Source organism: Aythya marila (genome assembly GCF_965140915.1).
Source record: "Aythya marila genome assembly, chromosome: 27".
In the NCBI taxonomy this organism is placed as follows: Eukaryota; Metazoa; Chordata; class Aves; order Anseriformes; family Anatidae; genus Aythya; species Aythya marila.
This window is the reverse complement of record NC_139068.1, coordinates 4,621,484-4,641,464: the sequence shown is the minus strand read 5'-3', so window position 1 is coordinate 4,641,464 and position 19,981 is coordinate 4,621,484. Positions and strand designations below refer to the sequence as shown.

At 45.6% G+C, this 19,981-nt stretch overlaps 1 protein-coding gene across 2 annotated transcripts in view; it reads right to left on the bottom strand.

Annotated features, from left to right (window-relative positions):
• The window catches only part of CRTC1 (CREB regulated transcription coactivator 1), a 45,984-nt gene extending 26,003 nt beyond the window's left edge, over positions 1-19,981 (bottom strand). For both annotated transcript variants that reach the window (XM_082779952.1, XM_082779953.1), the window contains exons 1-2: positions 19,821-19,981; positions 684-800 (exon numbers count right to left, since the gene is read on the bottom strand). In XM_082779952.1, coding sequence (XP_082636078.1) covers positions 684-800; positions 19,821-19,946 — 243 coding nt within the window. In that variant the 5' untranslated portion in view covers positions 19,947-19,981. The remainder of the gene's footprint in view (positions 1-683; positions 801-19,820) is intronic.

Genomic DNA, 19,981 nt, shown 5'->3' with positions numbered 1-19,981 from the left:
CTGTCCAACGTGCTTACATGGAACAAAACACTTGTATAAAATGTTCGTTTTCTGTTCATAGTGCATCACCACTGGAGTCACAATTACAGCTAGTAGACCCCTGCATTTACTTTTCAGTCAGACCAAAGAAAAGGGACTATTCTGAAAGCTGTTTATTTTCCATCCCAAGCTCCTTCTTCCTCCCTTAAAAATCCACACGTTATTTCCATGGAACATACACCTTGGCTGTCATCTTCAACACTTCCACCTACCAGCACTTTCTACATCACCCTGTGTTACTTACTTCCAGTTTTGCTTTGAGTCTACAGCATCTTTGCAGAAGATTTCATTATGAATCTGGTACCAAAAAAAAAAAAAAAGCACCAAAAAACAAAAAACCACCAACAACCAAACTTGCCATGAGTAAACACTGACAAAGAAATTGCATTGCCCTTGCTTAGTCTTGACACAAAAGCATCACAACCAAGGACAAGAGAACTATAAGCTAACAGTAGATCTATACGATACCAAAATACACACTCTTCCCATACACAACCAGGTTCCATTACAAAAGAACAAAAAATTTTTAAAACACGGTGGTCTGCTGAGGCCACGGTGTTATGTTCTGAACTGGCAGCTATTTCATGGTCTCCTGGGAGGGAAAAAATAGCATTAACAGAAAGAAACACCCTAATCAAACTCACCTGGAAGGGCAGATCCATGGCACTGTTTCCAATCTGATTCACATTTGGCAGAGACCCACCGTAGTACTGGCCACGACTCTGTCCCAGTTGCAAATATTGGGTTTTCTGCAGCTGTAACTGAAAGAAAACAAGGAGGAAAGTGTAAGGGCAACACAGGTGTTTTTCAGCAGTTTTAACTAACTCAATTATTCACCGTGTCAGTTATCGTTGAGAACGGATACCATCCATAAACAGCATGACTTTAACTTCTGTGAGTAGATGTCAATCTTCTGCACAAAGTATGGCTGGCAACCTGCCACATTAAGTCTTGTGTGATAGTGTAAAGTGATGGTAGAAAAAAATCAACTTTATAGTCAGTAATCACATTCAATTTCCATCAAATAACAACCACGTGAAAGCACATGGTTCTTATGTCACCTGCTATTCTGAAAACTGGGACATTAAAAACCCATGTCAGCCCAACTAATTCTGATATCAAAATTAACCAGCTGGTCACACGTACAATATACACGTAAGGAAGTCATCTCAGTTTAGCATATTGAATATATTCTTTTACCAAACATTCACCTTTATTTATTTTTTTAAGCAATCTAGCTAACAGATGTCTGCAGCAAGCTGTAGCTTTCCACCACTGGATAAATGTTCTTGTTTCTTGCCTTAGGAAAAGCCCTTTAGAAAGGGCAGCAATACAGGTTTTCAAGAAGAAAAAAAAAAAAGCTAACAAACAAGAAAACAGCAAGGAATTCCTTTCTGAATAAGTACACATGAGAATAAATGTGACAGCCAGCAAAGTTTCAATAAATGCTAGTTATCGCCCTTCAGCTCTGAATGACACCTCCCTGCTAAAACATTTGAGGATGTTTTCCCTGTAGCTGTATAAAAAAGCATACAAGAGAGGAAGTTGATTCTTTTCCACTAGAAGTAGGACTTGTCATCTCTTTCACAAGACTCTACTGCCTCAACAGCTCATTAAGACGAGCTAGGATTTTTGATTATACTGTTGGCTATTGGTTTTTCTCAATTTTTTAGTCTTAGTACCAGATTTAAAATTGTTTCTCATTAAACTCTGCGATGCTCCCAACTCAAGACACCACGCTGCCACCAAAGCTGTATTTTGCAGCGATAAAGGAGAATCTGGAATCATCTGAACACAACAATCCCACTCCCAGGGATGCATCTCAAGGCCTTGAGAAACTACAATTAAAGTAGCAAAGAAATGAGCTTACATAAGTCCCTCTCCTCCCACTGTGGAGGAGTACGTATTTTATAATGTATGTTGTTCCTCGCTAGATGTCAACTGGCTCGTTTTGCACTCTGAAATGCAAGAACATTCCTAGATTGGTAGCAAAGGATTGTTTAAAGACTAAATGTTCAGCTCTTGGCCTAGATGCAGGTCGGTTGCTAAGGCACTGTGGTGTGTACATCAACAAATCTGGTTTAGTTTCATTCAAATAGATCCTAAAGCCTTTGCCTTGCAACGCCAGAGTTTTGAAGAGCAAAGATCAGAAAAATACTAGAAAATGCGGCATCCCCCAAACTGGATGTTTACACGGGTTTTTTCTCTACACTTTCTTGAAGCAAAGGAAGTGGCAGGATGGAAACAAGTGGCCCTGCCTCTACAGCTTTACCACAAAGACTCTGAGGTTAAGCAGAGATGTTTCCAGCATGGTGAAGAAGAGAGAGCACTTCTCGTGTTGACAACGCGATCTCAGCGGAGTCCTCTGGTAAAGGAGCAAAAATGTAGGAAGAGCAAAAAGGAGCAAAGAGAAATAGGAAGAACAGCAATGCTGAGCAGTGCTGACAGGGAAGATGCCACCACACGCAGCAGTGCCACCAAGAGAGGACGGAGCAAAGGGACTGGGCCGCTGGGACATGGCGACATCCCTGTGGAGGAATCGAGATCGCCCTGAGGAGAGCTGCACACACAAAACCAGCGCTACAAAAACCTCAAATAGCCTTTATTCACAGGGCCTCTCCTTGAAGACACTGACTTCCAAGCACACAGGCTCTCACTTTATCTGTGGGTCTGAGTTAATCCAAACATTACAAGACGGCTCTTGGAGACAAGGCCCCTCACTGCAACGGGCACCCTCAAAGGCCTTCGCTGTCCAGGCAGGGCACCGGCTACAAAGCATTTGATGTTTTCTTCTTCACAAAAGGACGGATAAATCCCCTCAGCCTGCAGATTTAGAAAGATCCCACCTAAAAAGCCAGAAACAGTCCCTCCGCCTTTCTTCTGACACACAATGAAGCGCCACAAGAAATTAGAGCAGCGCTCCGCGCTGGTGTCGCTTAATGAGTCACAGCCCCTCTAGCTCATAGCTGCAGATCACTAAAAGCACAACATCAGAACTAGCTGTGCTTTTTTGCCTGGCCTCTACATATGTTTTTGTTGTTAAAGAAAAAAAAAAAAAAAAAAAAAAAAAAAAAAGAGGCTTGCTTGGGATTTGTGCCAAATGTTGAAGTAAGTACTTCAACAGGTGTTGGTTTCTTTTAAAGAACCTACTATAAGACACCCTGGGGGGGGGTTGCTTTATGTTTTTTTAATGTTTTAGCCTTCCCCCGTATATACCTACCTCAAAGCATAATGTAATAGGGAGGTCACGACCATTTGTCTTTCCACTGCAGTTAAATGTGGAAATGAGGAAACACAAGAGATCGCGAACTGAAGCGGCACTCGAAAACGAGCTCGTTAAATGGCTTTGGTGTATCATTAATTTCACGAACGCTCCCTTCAATAAACACTTGGGGAGATCCATGCCAAAACCAAGGAAAGCCATCGCTCGTTATTGCTATCGTATATCATCACCCCGGCGCACGGATCCGCGTTTTTCCTCTCGTCAGCCTCCTGCCCCTGAACGGCGAGCGGCCTCCAGGCCTCACCACACGTAGGAGACCGCCGACGGCCGCCTCTCAGATCAAGAGCAAGCAGAGCAGGCCTCTCTCCGAGCTCCTTGCACCATCAGCTTTTTAGCTGGTAAGGAATAATCTTTTAAATACTGCGAAATTAGGCCTTACCGTCACCCCGACCCGAGATCTCGAGCAAAATCCTGTCAAGGCTTTCAAAGCAGAGGATGGGCAAAACCTCTGCAGATCTCACAGCTAGGCTCTGAGGCGACTCAGGAGTCTTGAGTCTGACTAAGGGGACCTGTTCATGAAGAAAAGCAGCACTGAAAATGAAAATCGACATTGGTTGTAACCAAAATGAACGTTTCCTCCTTTTCCTATAAGGATACCTTATGAGGTAAATCCAGTATACCGCACAATTTGAGATCTGGGGGGATTAGGCTCGAAGAAAGGGACTGTGGGGTTTTATTCAAAACAAATAAAAAAAAAAAGGAGCCTTTTCTATATAGAAAAGAATCAGATTACTCTTAAAATCTTAAGAAGTCTCATGACAACTCCAGCTTTATCTCCCGGGGTTAGATTCGATTGGAGACAACTCACCATCTATATGAATTTCAATAGTAAAGTACGATAAGGAATTACTCAGTGTTTACCAAACATATTAATTTCTTGAACCATGAGAACTTAGTGAACTTATGCTACAGCTTTTCCATCTATGTATTATGCGGCCAAGATAATAACTGCTTGACAGTTGAAAATTATTGCTAAATATTCCAGTTCTTTCCTGAGACAGCCTTTGCTAAGGAAAAAGCCTTTGCTTGTTGAACTATTTTCTTTCTGCTTGGCATTCCCGTTCAGGAAAAATGTTTCCCAAATGACAGGTCCTAACTGATTCTGTAATTTCCCTCCACCAGCATTTCTCTTCTGCTACTTAAAAAAAAAAAGTTTTAAGTCAAAAATGAATTTAGACCTATTTCGTCATTTAAACAAAATACTTTTGCATAAGCAGTTTTCTAGCATGGCTGAAGTTGTTCCCCAAATAAGAAGCAGATACACTATGGGTTCAGAAGATTTGAAATTATATTAAAACCAATAAATAATATCTGCAAAGATGACAGAACATTCTGCAAGGCAATATCAGCTCCTTTACAGCAAAGAAGAAAGGAGCAGTTACCTTTCCATGCAGCAATTAGGAATTTGCAATCAGCAACGTTCCTAACTCAGCTAACAGCAGAGTAACATTACAGGACCTTACTCAAGCCAACAGAGCTGGACACGTAATGTTTTGGTAAGAAATCAAAAACATTGCATTTAACACAATTACTGACTTGCTCTAATAGCTAATGATGCAAAAAGCTTCCAGATATTAGCTTTTATGGGAATCCATTTGTATGAAATACCTCATTGTTTCCATTTAAACTGGGCTAGTTTGCTGGATGTACAGCTGTGTGTGTAGAAAGACTCAAACTATACAGGAAAAAAAAAAAAAAGGAGAGGGGGACATGTCCCTAAAAGCATATCCAGTTCTCCTACAGATTTCCTCTGTGTCCAAAAGCATGCAGGTGGGAATCAATGGAAGCATTTATTAAAATTGAACACTTCACCTTCTCTACATTCTTCCCAAACAGCTAATCTGACACCAGAATTAAGTGAATCAAAACCCACTCTGTTTCTTTTAAAATGCCCCTTTTTTTACACATGAAGATTTAACTCCCATAAGTATAATAAAAGGGTGTAGCGTCCTTTTGAGAAAATTAAAAAAACACTAAGATATCTGATGAATACAGGAAGTAAGATTTCATGATAACCGTTCTGTTGCTGGTTTGCAATTTCCATACGAAGCTTTCTTATAAATTTAAAGCTTCTCACTTCAGAAAGCTCTCTCTTTAGCCTGCTGAAGCTAATAAGCAGCAAAACAAGTGCAGATTAAAATTAGAAATGTATCATTATGGCTTAATTGGAAATTAAATTCTGTTTAAAGGATTAACTCAAAGTTTTAAAGGCTGTATGAGAGGCAAATCCTGTTGTTAAAATCAGCCCAAAGTTTGCCAGTCGGACACATGTGAACATTTTCAGGAATGCCTTCTCCTAAGGCAGAAGCAGGAAGTGCCGCAGAAAAGAATGTGCAGGTGCCTGGCGATTTTAGGCCAGCTGGGATTGATTTGGCATCCCCATTAATATGTCACTGCTATTTTCTGATCCCTCGTTCCCTAGGAACGAATTCACAGCCCAGCTCGTGGTAGAAGGGTCCACACCTCAGTGAAGAAGCACTTAAATTACCATGCTCGGCAGCAGAGACCCCCGTGCCCCCTCGCCCACAGAAGCAGACTTCTCAGACCACGCAGGCAGCGCAGTGAGAAACTTTCCAGGTCAAGTGTGTTCGCTCTTCCTCCTCCGTGAGCAAGCAGGAGGAAGAAAGCCTCCAGAACTACTAATCTGGCTTCTTTCTCCAGCGTGAAATTAAACATTAAGTTAAACAAACCCTCAAGACAAGTCAGTTACTCAGTGGAATCCCAGGGGAAGTATTTTCTTCAAAGGGAGATTTCTTCCCATTCACAATCCTCATGTTGATAAGAAAAGCAAACACAGCCTTAAAAAAGAAAGATCAGTTAACTTCTATTTAATGATTCACAGTTATTGCATTTAGACTTGGTGGCAATATAGCCATTAGCTACAAATCACCTAATTAGCCACCTAACTATTAAATTTAAAAGTTCTTTACATTTGGGTTGAAGTTGCTGAGAAGTATCCAACAATCAACTAGCTGCTCTGACCACCAGAACAGTTTGGGTCCTCCTTCCCCCTCAAACTAACCCTTTTCCTGTTAATATTCTGATTATTTTTTTCTATAAACCCATTTTTTAGAACACAACACTGGCTATCCAATCAATTTCTAAAATAAATACATTGAAGTAACTGCTCATTTACTAAAACAACTCCTCATGAAAGATGTCTAGAATTTATTTAATTAAATGAGGGAGGACTCAGAAAGCAATAAAAGAGAACCCTGGTAAGCCAAGAAAATCTAAACGTTAGCCACAATTTCATTAATTACAGCAGGTATTCAGCTGTCAGGCCATCTCCACATCAGCAGACCCAGACACAATCTCATTAAAGCCAGAGGCTTAAAATTGATATTAATAATGAGAAGATAGAGAAAGTTATTAGCAGTGAAAAGCTTCATGAGCAACGGAGGACACAGTTTTGTAAGGCGAGCGAGCAGATCACGCCACGGGGAACGCAGTCTCGGCGCTCTGGCTAATTCTTCCCCAGGAAAGCTGAATAAACCTTCCCCTCTCCTTGCACCAGAACTCTCAGGACCTGAAAGACACCTCGTTAAAGAAGCTTAACTAGCAAAAAAGCACTGTGGGTGAGCTTGGTTTCTCTCGGATCATCCACCCTACAGATGGGCTTTTGGTAGTAGAAGGGAAACAGGAGACAAAAGCTCGAGCCCCCAAGGGGATGAGCCCAACACCAGGCTGTCTCAGCCGCGTGGTCCAACTTCATGCTGTGTTTCAGGGCTGCCTACCAAAGAGCACTGATGCCTGAGGACACCTCGTCTTTGCTCTCGTGGCGGCTGGAAGGTATGAAAATGATGAGTCAAAGCTGAAGAGAGCAGGGCCCAGCGGTTACAGCAGCCAGGCGTTTGTCTTCTCCCTGCCACCGAAGTCCTCACGGCACTGCAGGAGCAACTAAAGCCTTGTTCAGAGGCGGCTGCTTTTTCCAGATTGCTCAACACAAAATATGGGGGATCAATCAAAGATGCTAGATGGGTGTGAAGGGCTCCTCCTGGACCCGTGCTGTGCATAAGGCACTTCAAAAACCTGGTGTTGCCTTCCCCTGGGGCAGCAGGTCTGTCAAACAGGACACTGCAAACACCCAGTCCTTTTATTCCAAAGCCTGCACCCCAGCTATCTTCCTACAAAAGGAGAATAATCACCTTACAAGAAAATCATAAAGATTAAATTGGTTTTGAACAAGGATTCCTGAACAGCATACAGCACGGAGAGCTTCCCCGGAGGCTTCACTTTCCTATCAGCAAACCCAAGTTGGAGCAGTGTGCTCCGAGGCCCTGGGCCACGAGCTGAACAACACCGATAAGCCCCGATATCGAACAGCCTCCCCTACTGCTACCTGCTTCCTGCTGCTCGAGGCAGGGGGCACAAGTGAGAAATTAATTAAAGGCTATCATCCTGCTCGTGCACAAGGGGCTGAACGAAGATCAGGAGGACTTTTGGAGCGCCTGACTGTTAAATCTATATAAAGCTTTCATAGTCGGAGCACAACTGGTAAGTGAATACTGACTGGTTTTAATCGTGCTGCTGGGTTTTTGACAGTTTATTGCAAATAATTAAAAAGACTTCCATTATTTAGATGTACAGATTAAAACCCACCTACGCACGTTATCTAATAGCCCAATAAGTGGGTAAGGAAGAGATGGGTGTCCATGTGCAATTTTAGCCCTTCCCTTTCATTTTCCACGTAATTAAAAATTAGTTGATGAATTCTAACAACATTAATTCATTTGAGCATACATGCACAGAAGCATGCGTACACGAGGAGTTGCTCCTCGATGCAAAGTACGTCCTGATGGGCAGGGGAAATAAACGGTGAGATGCGAAACCACTCCTTCTAAATCGTATTTCAGAGCACCTAATGCTACCCTGCCTACCGTAGAGATGCAGTATCAGGAAATTACAGTTGAAGTTCTTTGATCAAAGACACTGATTCTCTAGAAAATGGCTTGACCACAGAGCTAGCTGAAAAATATCTTGAATTACACAGAAGTGAGCAGTCTATCAGCGCCTTAAAGCTAATGAATGCTGCGGAAATAAAAAGGGAACTCTGAAAACTGCATTCTTCTAAAAATCAGAGCACATTTAAATGCGCCTGCTGCAAAGAAGTGACACTGTTCTTTTCTTTCTGAATAATCAGCCAGGCAGGGCAACAAGGAAAAGCAAACCCGCACACACAGAGTAGCACTGGAGCGGAAAAAGCACAACCAGCTTCTTCACAGCTCCCTGGCTAATGGAGACAAGCTTCACAGATGAATTTGTCAACGAAAAAGAAAAGAGAATCCCTCGCATTTCTCTCTCCTTTGGGCTGTCACAATCAGGAAGAAACTCCATCAAGCCAGCTTTTTAAAACAACTTATTTCCTGCAGTTTCAAGTACTGATCCAAGAGCAGCAGCGGATCCAAATGCACAGCTGTTCCTCCCAGGAAGACTGGTAAAGGAAATGAAGTCTGAAGTTTAGAGGAAAGGTATAATCCACAGTGATAGCAGCTGCTCCGTCTGGGTCGCTTGGGATTTAAAATATTCCATCATCAGCTTTATAACACAGCGTCTTGCCATGTTTTGTTGAATTTTAGTATGTTTTTATTGTCATGAAAGTGAAGATTTTAACACTGGCTAGAAACAGACAAGTGCGGACAAGCAGAGCGAAAGTTTCCCTTGTTGCCTCTGCCAATCCTATTTGGCCTTATAATGCTGTTAGGATCCTAGTGCAATAGATATTGCAGAGAGAAGTACTACCAAGCCAAAACAGGAAGCCAAATGTCTACTACAAACTAAGTGAAAATTACCACGAAAAAATCCAGACATATGGTATGAACTGGATTTGAACCCAGGCTTTCAGAACTGCTACATCATTGTTTACTCTTCCATCACCATAACTGTCATTTAAGTCACTTTCAAGTATTTGTTCCATTATCACATCGACATTTTGGGACGCAAACAAAAAAAACTCTGCAGGCCAGCCCAAATATAGTCAATAATAATAAAAATTTGAGCAACAAAAAAAAAAAAAAAAAAAGGGATTTTTGCTTCTTTTTTGGGGAAAAAAATCTGTTGCAATAAACTGGAATTTAGCAGCCACAAGACAGCAACAGCTTTGTTTTTGCCACGCTGAACCAGTTCACAACAAACTCTTTGCTAGAGGCAGAGCAGCACAGGCTCGGGCTTACCGAACACACGAGACCCAGCACCACACTGATTTTTATCAGCGGACAGCTACGTACACCATCAAGCCTGCTGTCCAAGGACGGATGGTTTTCCTTTCTCAAAGGCTTTAGATATTAACAACAAAACTGGAGGTGACATTCAAAGACCAGAACCAAAGGGATTCTGCTACAGCCCGCGAGCAGCCCGGCTCAAACAACTCTGTGCAAGGGCCTGCAGGGACAGGAAGGGGAGGCAGAATCCTGCCCCTCTATCTCACGGAGCCAGAAGGAAACGGGAGCTCTCCCCAGATGTAATCAAAACCCAAACTGACCTCAGAAGGGGTTTTCACCACTAGAGTAATGAAATCCTCTAGTTAGAGGACAGGGGACAGCAAGCTAGCTAACTTCAGCTTTTATATACCTGATTAACTCAAAAGTGGCCTGATGTAACACAGGGACACCACGATTCCAGTTGCTTACCAGTAACCACCAGGTCTCAGAGGGGATGCTTCTTCTGGAACACCAGCACGGGTCCCTTGGGGCTGCATAAAAACCTTTTTAAAGTCCTGAATGATTCTGTGCTTTGAAGAGGAGATGAAGGAGTAAGTTCTCACCCTTAGTGCTTATGAGAGTGCTAGCCATTTGAGGAAGGTATTCGTCTCAGTTCACTTCTGGGACTATCTAAAATCATTTAATTTTTGCTTTATGTCCAGAAAGCAAAGGACTGCGAGTAGAAGGAGCGCTCTCTCTGTGTTTCAGGAGGCACAGTAGTTATCCTGCTGTAGATTCTCCCTCCTCGAAAGCCCGTCTGGGCCACCCGGCTGATCTGTGATGCAGGGAGCAGGCGAAAAGCAAATCTGAAAAGATTACACCCGGCCCCGGCCCCCGCAGCCGAGCAGCTCAGGTGCAAAGCGTCACTACTACAAACCAGCTTAAAACAAACTTCTCCCAACTGGTAACTGTAATACCGCTTTGCTAAAAGCATTCTAATCCAGTCAAATAAATTTCATTCATAAGAGCTGAAATATATATTGATCAGCAAAGCTTAAACAGGGATCACTTGAGTCCCTGCCAACGAGCAATCACTGCACTTTTAGCACTCCAAGAGAGCCAATTATTACTCATGAGTTCATGATGTTTTCTTCACCTTCCTGTTGAAGAGATTATTTAAGACCTCAGATCACTTAACTGGATTGTTTTGTCCTGTTATGAGTCATCTACAAATTCCAAGGCACCATTCGTGAGCTGAAACCAAGTCCCCAGATTGCCTCAGCTCCAAAACTGGGAGGAAACGGGGCCATAAAAATTACACCCATCCCCGGGCCCCCGTCCCCAGGTGTCTTCTAGAATTCATGTGAAAGTGAAAACATCTCACCTCCCTGCGTCCCGTTACTATTTAGAAACCACCCCACATCCACATTACACTCCAGAGCATAAAAACCTTTACCCTGTAAATCCAAAGAGACCAAACCAGAAAGTTTAAAAGTCTCGGAGAAAAAGCTAGGGGAGAGGGAAGAAGGTAGTATTAATGCTGAATTTCATTAAATCTATATACATATATATTTAATTTGTTTGATTCCAGCATAACTTCAAAGAGTGGCCCTTCCTTACGCATTACCTGCATTTAACTATCTCCAGAAAACAAACTGTTATGAAGCTCTGGGTATCTCGTGGTCTGAGGGCACGAACAAGCCTTGCAGAATTTGCCTAATGATAACAATCGAGTTCAATACACAGGCTGTCACCCTGTGTTTAAAAACACTTTGCTATTTCTGGGGAACAAAGGTTTACTGTTTGAAACTTCGCAGTCACAACTGAGTCGCAAGTAAAAACAGGATACAGCACAAGGAGACTTAAAATAGTGACTATTCTTCAGAGTTCTGCTCTATCACCAGGCAGAGAGCCAAGCTAAGCTACAATATGAACCAAACCTGATTTGCACTGCTTTTAAAAACAAACCGGATCCCGTCTCAGTTCCCAGAGTGCCACCCTTCTTTTCTGAACGGGTCTCAGCAAGAGCAGCGCGTGTACGGCGCCGATAATCCGGTGTAATACTGCAGGGAGGACTCGTGCTCGAAACTCATTGATTATTTGATAGCAAAAAGAATTCCTTGCCTTGCTGATGCATTTAAACCTAGTGTTATGCTCAAAATCTATTTACTTTAGTGCTGATTATTATTCTAGCAGCCTACTTTAAAGGAAATACTCATTCTGAGTAGGGCAACACATCTGCTTGCTGGCTGATGGGCAACATCTCAGAGGATGAATGTGTCCAGTCTAACAAAAATGTTCCCAAATTGTACCCGCTCCTCCTAGAGAAACGTCTCAGAAAAAAAAAAATGAAAAAAAAAGTGGAGATGCCCTCATTAAGCAAGATAAAAATAGCTTTTATGTTCCATTTTTTATTTTTAGCGAAAGAATGAAAATTCAGTTATGTAACCCTACGAGTTTTGTAAATTAAAAGACAAACAGGGCATGTTTGGGCTCCTTGGAGTTTGTCAGCTGCACCTAGCCGTGCTCGGGGAGCTGCCACGAGCTCAGCCAGCTCCATTAGAACCCAAGTGCTGCAGAACAAACCTGAGACTGCTGCTGCCGAGGCTCCTGTAGGTTCAGGGATGGATAAAACCATTTCACAACACCAAAAATTCCCCCATCCCCAAATTCACCACGAAACTTTGCAGTCCACTGATTCCTCGCGCTGCTCCTACTGCAGCACACCCTTAAGCCCTCGTATTACGGCTCAAGGAACTGCTTATAGCTCCAGCGACGGAGCTCCAGACAATCCCCCAGGTATTAAAAAAAGCCTGCCATTAGAGTCCAAATTCTTCGAATGCAGAATGCTCCTGCAATGTAATCATTGCACTGCAGAAGTGAAAAATCTAATTACAATGAGAAGGTCAATAAGGCATTCGGATGCGTGTAGGCTGGTGGAAACTTGCTCAATACGGAAGGTATTATTTTTGCTCTTCCCTCACGAGTGGAAAAACGCTGAAGAGACCGGGGGAGAACGGTCTCGTGGACCCAGGACTGAAAACCCACAATGAGGACAGTCACCACGTGTTGGACACACAGACAGAAGGAGGGAAAAGCCAGCTCCCCCTCCAATAATTTGCATGAACATGACCGACAAAGGACAGCAAGGAAAGGAAAAAGGTGAAAAGGCAATGTATTAATCACAGTTTTCCCTTCTGCCACAGGTTTTTCTCCCTTAAGCCAGCTTACAGGTATCAAAACACCGCGTAAGGACTCCAGAACAAGAGAGGAAGAGTCTTCTGCACCTCTACAGGATGCTGCTTCCACCACAACGAGTCCAAAGAGCACCGAGCACAAACAGCAGACATACACGTACACCTGGAGTTGAGAACCATCATCATCTGCCTGAAAACACACGGATTTGGGGAAATCAGCCCCAATTCCCTCCCTTTGAAACCTTGGCCAGGCAAGGAAAATAATTCTAACACAAGAAGTAATGGTTGGGTGTCAAAATTAACTGAAAATTCATCTGAGAGAAGTGCAGCCTGCCATCAATACGTTGTACTGGTACACGGTGACACGCAGCCGTATTAAAAACCACGACCGAGTGGTGCAGCAGGGACATCTCAGGGAGATTTTCCCAGTTTTCAAGCAAAGGGATAGGACGGACTTGCAAAAAAAAAGGAAAATTTGCCCGCGAAATATAGGCTTTTACACCAGGAAGGATCATCAGTGCTGCAGAATTGTTACTGCAGCCTGAGGTTGGAAGGCTGCTGCTGCATTATTTAAGACCCAGTTTTTTGTGGGTGTGTGGTGGTGTTGTTGTCTGATTGCAAAGGATTGTTCTGGTACAAGGGGAAGAATTTGCAGTTCCTGGGAAATAATTTGCAAAACAAAACTATTATCAACGCTCAGCTACAACTTTATAATTTATAAAGTAGCAATGAGATCATGTGAAAACATCGCTGGTTGACAAACACGCGCTTCTGCAAAGCTCATTTGGCTCGACAAGTGCCAGAGGAGATCTTGACAGAAATCGTATTCCTGGATATCATTTACACAGCACTAAACATCCTATGCAAATCATCTGACACAAATCAAAGCAGCATTTTAAATATTAACTCCTACACACTATCATATACGCAGATCTTAGCTAATGAGTTAATAAATACTTACAGTTTGGCTGCCACCTCTAGTTTACACCAAGCCCTTTGGGACTGCATTTTTTTTTGTTGAAACTGAAGTAGTTTCGACCAAAAGAAAAAAAAAAGGAAGCAGCGCCGAGGTCGCAACTTCTTGCTGTCACAAAATGAACACTGCTGCAAGCTTATGTTCGCAAAAAAAATCTACCAGATTTTGACAGTTTGCTTCTTTTCACCCACTTACTCCAAGCCTGTCAGCTACCATGTCTCCTCGGCTACAAAGCAACAGCTACTGCAGCACATTTACAAGAACGCTAGGGTAAAGCTCCAGCCATCACAACTAGAAATGCTACTTGAAAAAGGAAAATATGTGTATTTTTTTAAAAAGGTACAGTATCCCATTTGCTGCAAAGAGCCCTGAAGTATGCTCGAGTTACAAATAGTGCATTAGGTACAAAAATATTGATGGCACACACCCTTGGGGAGTTCATGGAGATTGACAACACTGCTGTAATTCAGCCCAAGAACACGCTCCTTGGCAATTAGAGATAAAACCCAGAAAACTAAGACAAATATTTAGCCTTTAAGCCATTTTGCTTAAATCCCCGTTTGAGAAAATATCCGTTTTTTGCCAAATCAGCACTCCATTACTGCCCTGGTGCAGGTGTCCAGCAGCGCTCAGTGGCTTCTTACCGTGCATCGAGCAAGAGCTGGAGGCTGCAGGGCTGGAGCTCACCTCGAAGCCTGGGCTCATCGCTTGGTTTAACTTGGGTCTGCTGCCTACCAGGCCAGTAAGGGAATCCTAACTGAAGCCATTGGCATCAATAAATCAATCAGAAACCAGGAAGCAAGTCGGTTTAGAACTTGATGAACTGCAGGTTAAAGCAGGCGCCTCCCCGGTTATCGCAGGGAATCCACAATGGTCAGAGAAGTAAAACGAAGTTTGCACGGTAGAAAAAAATTCGAGTGAAACCAAAGACAGTTTGCACCCAGACCAAATGAGTGCTGCAAGCAGGTTTCAGTGCAACCTATTCCTGAAAAATGTTTGAGGGATTCCTGAGGGACAGGTCTGTGGTCCACTCCCCGAAACTTACTGGGGACAATGCTCGTTGTCCTCTGCCACTCTACGGATGCCAGCAGGTAATGCAGGTTAACAAAGAATCAACTCCTGCTGACCAAACTTTTTGCTCCTGTAGGTTTGCAACTCCTGCCTTTGCCACTATACCTCAAAGCCATCAACACTTCGTACCTCTACTTGTAAATACAAGACACAAAAAAAATTAAAAATCAGTACCCAGCCCTAAAACTGCTCAGGATCTTAACTGTGAGCAGAGCTCACCTCTGCAAGAACAGCTCTGTGGGTGTGTAATTCACTCGGAGGAAAACCCCAAATCACCCTCAAATAGCTGGGAGAGCTGGCTGCACGTAGCTCTGAGAACACGTTCTTACAAAGTTCTTACAAAACTCCTTACAAATCCGTTCACGCTCTTACAGAATTTCTACAAATGCAAATTTCTGCAAATATTCTCCAGGGCTGAAGCTAAAGACAGCTCCGAACTGCAGCACGCTGAGCAGAGCTCCACCCGTTCACCCGGTGAGCTCCCAACAAGGCAGTGCCAGGCATCAGCTGCACGCTCACAGCCCCACGTGCCCGCGGACTGTCCCTACCTCTGCCAGATCCTCAGAGCAGAAGGAGCTGGCCGCTGCGCAGAAAGGTTCCGTCTGCGAGCAGCCGTAACGCACATTAATGATGAATAATCAAAAAGTCGTCATCTCCTTCGAAAAAATAACACAACAAGCCCCCGACGTGGTTTACCAGCAGCGATACTATGCTGCTACACGCACACGAGCTGGGCAGCGTGGCACATCAGAGGCGACTCGCTGTGTTTACCTTGGACAGCTCAGGCCGGCTGCAGGAGCACAGAGCCCCTTTGTGTCCCCGCGGGGAGCTCAGCTTTACCTTTTCACCCATTTTCACTTTGATTCCTGTGCAGAACTACCAAGGCCTCATCGCCATTTCGGGACACGTGGTTGAGACCGGCAGCACCCCGGGGTGGGCTGTTGGGGGACACCCCCGCGCCCCGTTTCTTCCTCCGGACACAGCGGGCGCAGGGGCTGAACCCTCTGCTGGGGCAGCAGCGACAAAAAAGCAGCACACAGAGCTCCAAGTCCAACATTTCTGTTTCAAGAGGAACTCCCAACACGACTGGCTTGCACAAAACTACTTCCAGCTGAAAGCGCTGAGCTCGGAGGGCTGAGAACTAATTTGATGCATTTCTTTAATATCTTTCAGTCGTATGAAAATGCCGTTAGGCAGCCAGGAATTTCTTTTTTTTTTTTTTTTTAATCAAATTATTAAACAAAAACATCCTGAAGACATCAGGAATCACTGTGACACCGTCTCACCATCGTTAGTGTTTATCATTTTTAAAACTGCAGATTAACGACCCCGATGTAAGTAAGCTTTTAAATACTGTTTTGCATACTAGCTGCATCTAATGAAGATCTATGGATTTTGATCTCTGCTGCAGCAAGCAGCTGCAGGTAAACAAATAACTGCCTCACGCGTAAGTATTAATTTTATTAGAGGTGTGTGCCTTTGTGCACGTATGAATACAAACTAGGGGTTGTTTTTACTCTATTTTCTTTTTATTTCACTGCAGCCAAATGGCTACCAATGGAGAGCTACGCCACTACATTCCATTTAAGCTGGAAATAAACAGTTAGAACTGGACCTTTATAGTAAAAATATTCGGGTTTAAAATATTTTAAATGTGAACGTGAAATACTTTTCACTTCACATAGTTTTCAATACCTTGAAAAGCAACACAGGCACCCACAACTTCTGATGCCACCTAAAACGACGCAGAGAGCCCCTGCCACAGCACCACCACAGACCGACAACGCGCTGAGCTAAGGACTTGGCAGCAGAGAAAATTAATTTTGCATGACTGAGGAGTATTGGCTATTACCAGAGGTCTTCTTCTGAGAGGTGCCATAAGCAGGAGCTCGCTGAAACACCCTCCCCGAGTTGCCTGCACGGGGGCCACGTGGATGTGGCAGGTGTGTAACCAGCGCTGGAGTTTTGCGGGAAGCTTCCCAACATCATTGCTCACCTCATTTCTTTTCCTCCCCGTTTTCGCTGCGGGACCATCACTGTCAGCCCAGCGCTCCAGCTTTTGGGGTTTAGGGCTTTTTGGGGGGGGGGTCTTCTTTTTACGGTAACACTGCAAAGTCCATAAGAGGGAGCTCAAACACAGCTCCAGCTGAAATCCCTCAAAAGTAAGTGACTTTAACAACGTGTATTTTAAATAAATAAATAGGTAATCAGCCCTGGGGAGCCGAGAATGTTTCTGACCGACCAAGAGCTGCCTCCACAATGCAGGTGACAAGCTTTAAAAACTTCAGTCCTTCAAACGCCATTTGAAGAGCCCAGCACTACCTGTGTCATCTCACACGTTATTGTTTTGTTAATTGCAATTTTAAAAGGCATCAGCAATCAGCACCGGGCTGCGTTACAACAGAAACTGAGAGTAGGCCCTGGTAAACAACTCATCCCCAAGGCAGAAATCAGTGCGGTTCTAGAATTTCACGCTTTACATGAAGAAAAAAAAAAAAAAAAAGGAGAGGAGCAGAACCACAAGCAAAATACCGGAGTCACACAGAACAAACTCCCCCTCTCCTCACCCACTTTGTTACTATGGGACTGGCAGAAATCTCTGGATTATAAACACGAAGGTCCCACTCACAAGACAATTAAGCAGATCCAGTGCTTCTATCAGCCACCCACCTCCAAGGCTCTTTGCAAGCTCTGCGTCTCCCAGAACAGCTAAAACGCGTTTTGCATCGGGCAGCTGCAAGCCAGGACTCTGCTGCTCCTGAAAACTGGGGGATGCTTTGGAAGCCAAAGCGATTTCATTTGCAAAGGGATTATTTTTTTTTGTCAACTGCAATACACAAGTAAAGGGTGAACATCACACGCTGCTTTGTCCTGGGTGAAAAAAAATCATATAACATAAAAATCTCAGGTGGGCTGAGCAGCAAAAATAGGTGGAAGATTAAGAGGTCCCAAAGCAGGCTCAGGGACAGCATGGGAACACACCAGAAATGGTGGAACGGTAGTTCCCTGCCTCTGCTGTGACCAGTAACTAACAATAAAAGAGACGAGATGGTAAACATTGCAAAAAGACAATTACTAATAATGAAAAGGCAGCAGAAATTTTGGGCTGCTTCCACAAACTGAGTAACGCATTTTCGAACTGACAGCGAAGCGCTGGTTGCCAAATGAAAATGAGAGCAAACGGCAAAGTTGTGCTTAACCCCTTTTTGCTTTTATACTGTATTTTAAACACCGATGAAATCATGGAATTTAGAAGAAAAAGTCTACAAAGGAGACATTTTACTCAGCTGTTTGGTCAGTGTTTCCATCACTTCAGTACCCAGAATCCTCAGACAAACTTATTCAGCTTGGGTCCTTTTCTCAATACCGGGTTCTTGAAAATAAAATGGGTTTGCATATGCAAACCCTGGACTAGGAACGCTCAGATCTGGGAGAAACCAAACTGGGATCCTTACCTATGGCCATCCTTATCTCGCAGAAGGAGGATGCCAAACGTAAGAGCTACCTGAAGGACCATCTCTAATTGCAGGCTTCAAGAACTCTCTCGAGAATATCCAGCTCTCCAGTGGTAGCCAGGTACTGGCCACCAAAAGGCAAAAAAATAAAAACAGGGCACGGAGCTACGGAGGCACAACAGAGGCTCAAGGAACAAGAAGAGTCCAGTGACTGCCAACATCTCTAACCTGTCCTCGCCATGCTCTCAGCTGACTCCAGCAGCAGCTCCAGCACGGCATCCTGCGTGAGACATCAACAAACAGTTCAGCACGCGCAGCTCCGACCCGCACCTTCCCGCGCCGGGGCTGACAGCAGCAGCGTGCCTTTGTTTTACACCTGAGCAGCAGCAGCATCGATTCCAAACAAATATTGACTCTATCCTGACACAGGTTTTCCTGCGAACCCAAACTGTGCGCTCTCTTGTTCCCCTGCAGCCGCAAACAAGGCTGTAAATTTCCCTTCAACAGTTAAAAAGAGAAACGAAAGCGTCGACACGAGCAGGTGAGACGAGAACGGCGCAGAAAAGCTGGGATACCCGGGGATGTGAACCAGAAAACGCTGCCTGTGCTTGGCAAACGCCTCCCCTCTGCCGTTAGCTCTCTGCGGAGCCGCCAGGAGCCACGGAGGGATCGGAAGGGCCCAGGAGGGACAGGAGGTGACACTGGGTCCTGCAGCTCCCCGGGGTGCTGAGGGCCCGGGGATGCTCCAGCAGCCTTGGGGGCAGGCAAGGCTTAGGGCCGCGGTGTGGGGGCGAGCAGAGGGACCCCCCCCAGAGCCAGGCCTGGGAAGGGGTGAGGGATGGGGACAGTCCCCTCAGAGCCCCCCTAAAAACCAGGCCTGGCAAGGGGTGAGGGACACGAAGGCCCCCATTAGAGCCCCCCTCAGAGCCGGGCCTGCCAAAGGGAAGGGATGGAGACCCCCCCTCAAAGCCAGGCCTGTCCCAGGGCCCCCCCCCCCAGCTCCCTCAGAACCAGGCCTGGCAAGGAGCGAGGGATGGGGACCCCCCCCTTAGAGCCAGGCCTGGAAACGGCTGAGAGATGGGGACCCCCCCACACCCAGACAAGGCCCTAGAAAGGGGCGAGGAGGCCCTAACCCACCCCCCCCCATCCTCCTACCCCCCCAAAACACCCCACGCAGGCCCCGACCGGGCCCTACCGCACCTCGCAGCCCCCCCTCAGCCCCTCCCCGACCCCCCTGGGTCCCTCACAACCCCCTCCCAGCCCCCCCCAGCCCCTTTCCATGCGGATGGGGGCTGTGGGGGGGGGATGGGGGGGGCGCTGCCCCCCGCCCCGACCCGAGGCCTCCTCCCGCCCCCACCAGGGGGCGCTGCCCCCGCCCCGCCCGCAGCCGCTGCCCCCGGCCCGGGGAACGAGGAGGGGGGGGGGGGGGAGGGGGCGAAGCTCCGTGAGGAGAATGAGGGAGACAAGGTGCGGGGGGGGGGGGCGCCGCCCTTCCTCCCCCCCTCACCCTCCTCATCCTCCTCCTCCTCACCCCCTCCCCTCCGCCCTCCCTTCAGCACCGTCACCACAGAGGGGCCCCCTCAGCGCCTCAGCGCGCGCGCCCCCCCGCCCCCCACCACCTCCCACCCCCCCACCCCATTTTCGGGGGCTCGTCCTCACCCGGTGGGCGCGGGTGAGGCTCAGGTCCTTCATGACCTCCTCGAAGGCCGCCGTCTCCTCGGCCTGCTTCTGGTTGTGGAGGGCGATCTTCTCGCTGAATTTCCGCGGGTTGTTCGACGCCGCCATCTTCCCCCGTCCGCATCCCCCTCCCCGCGCCGGAC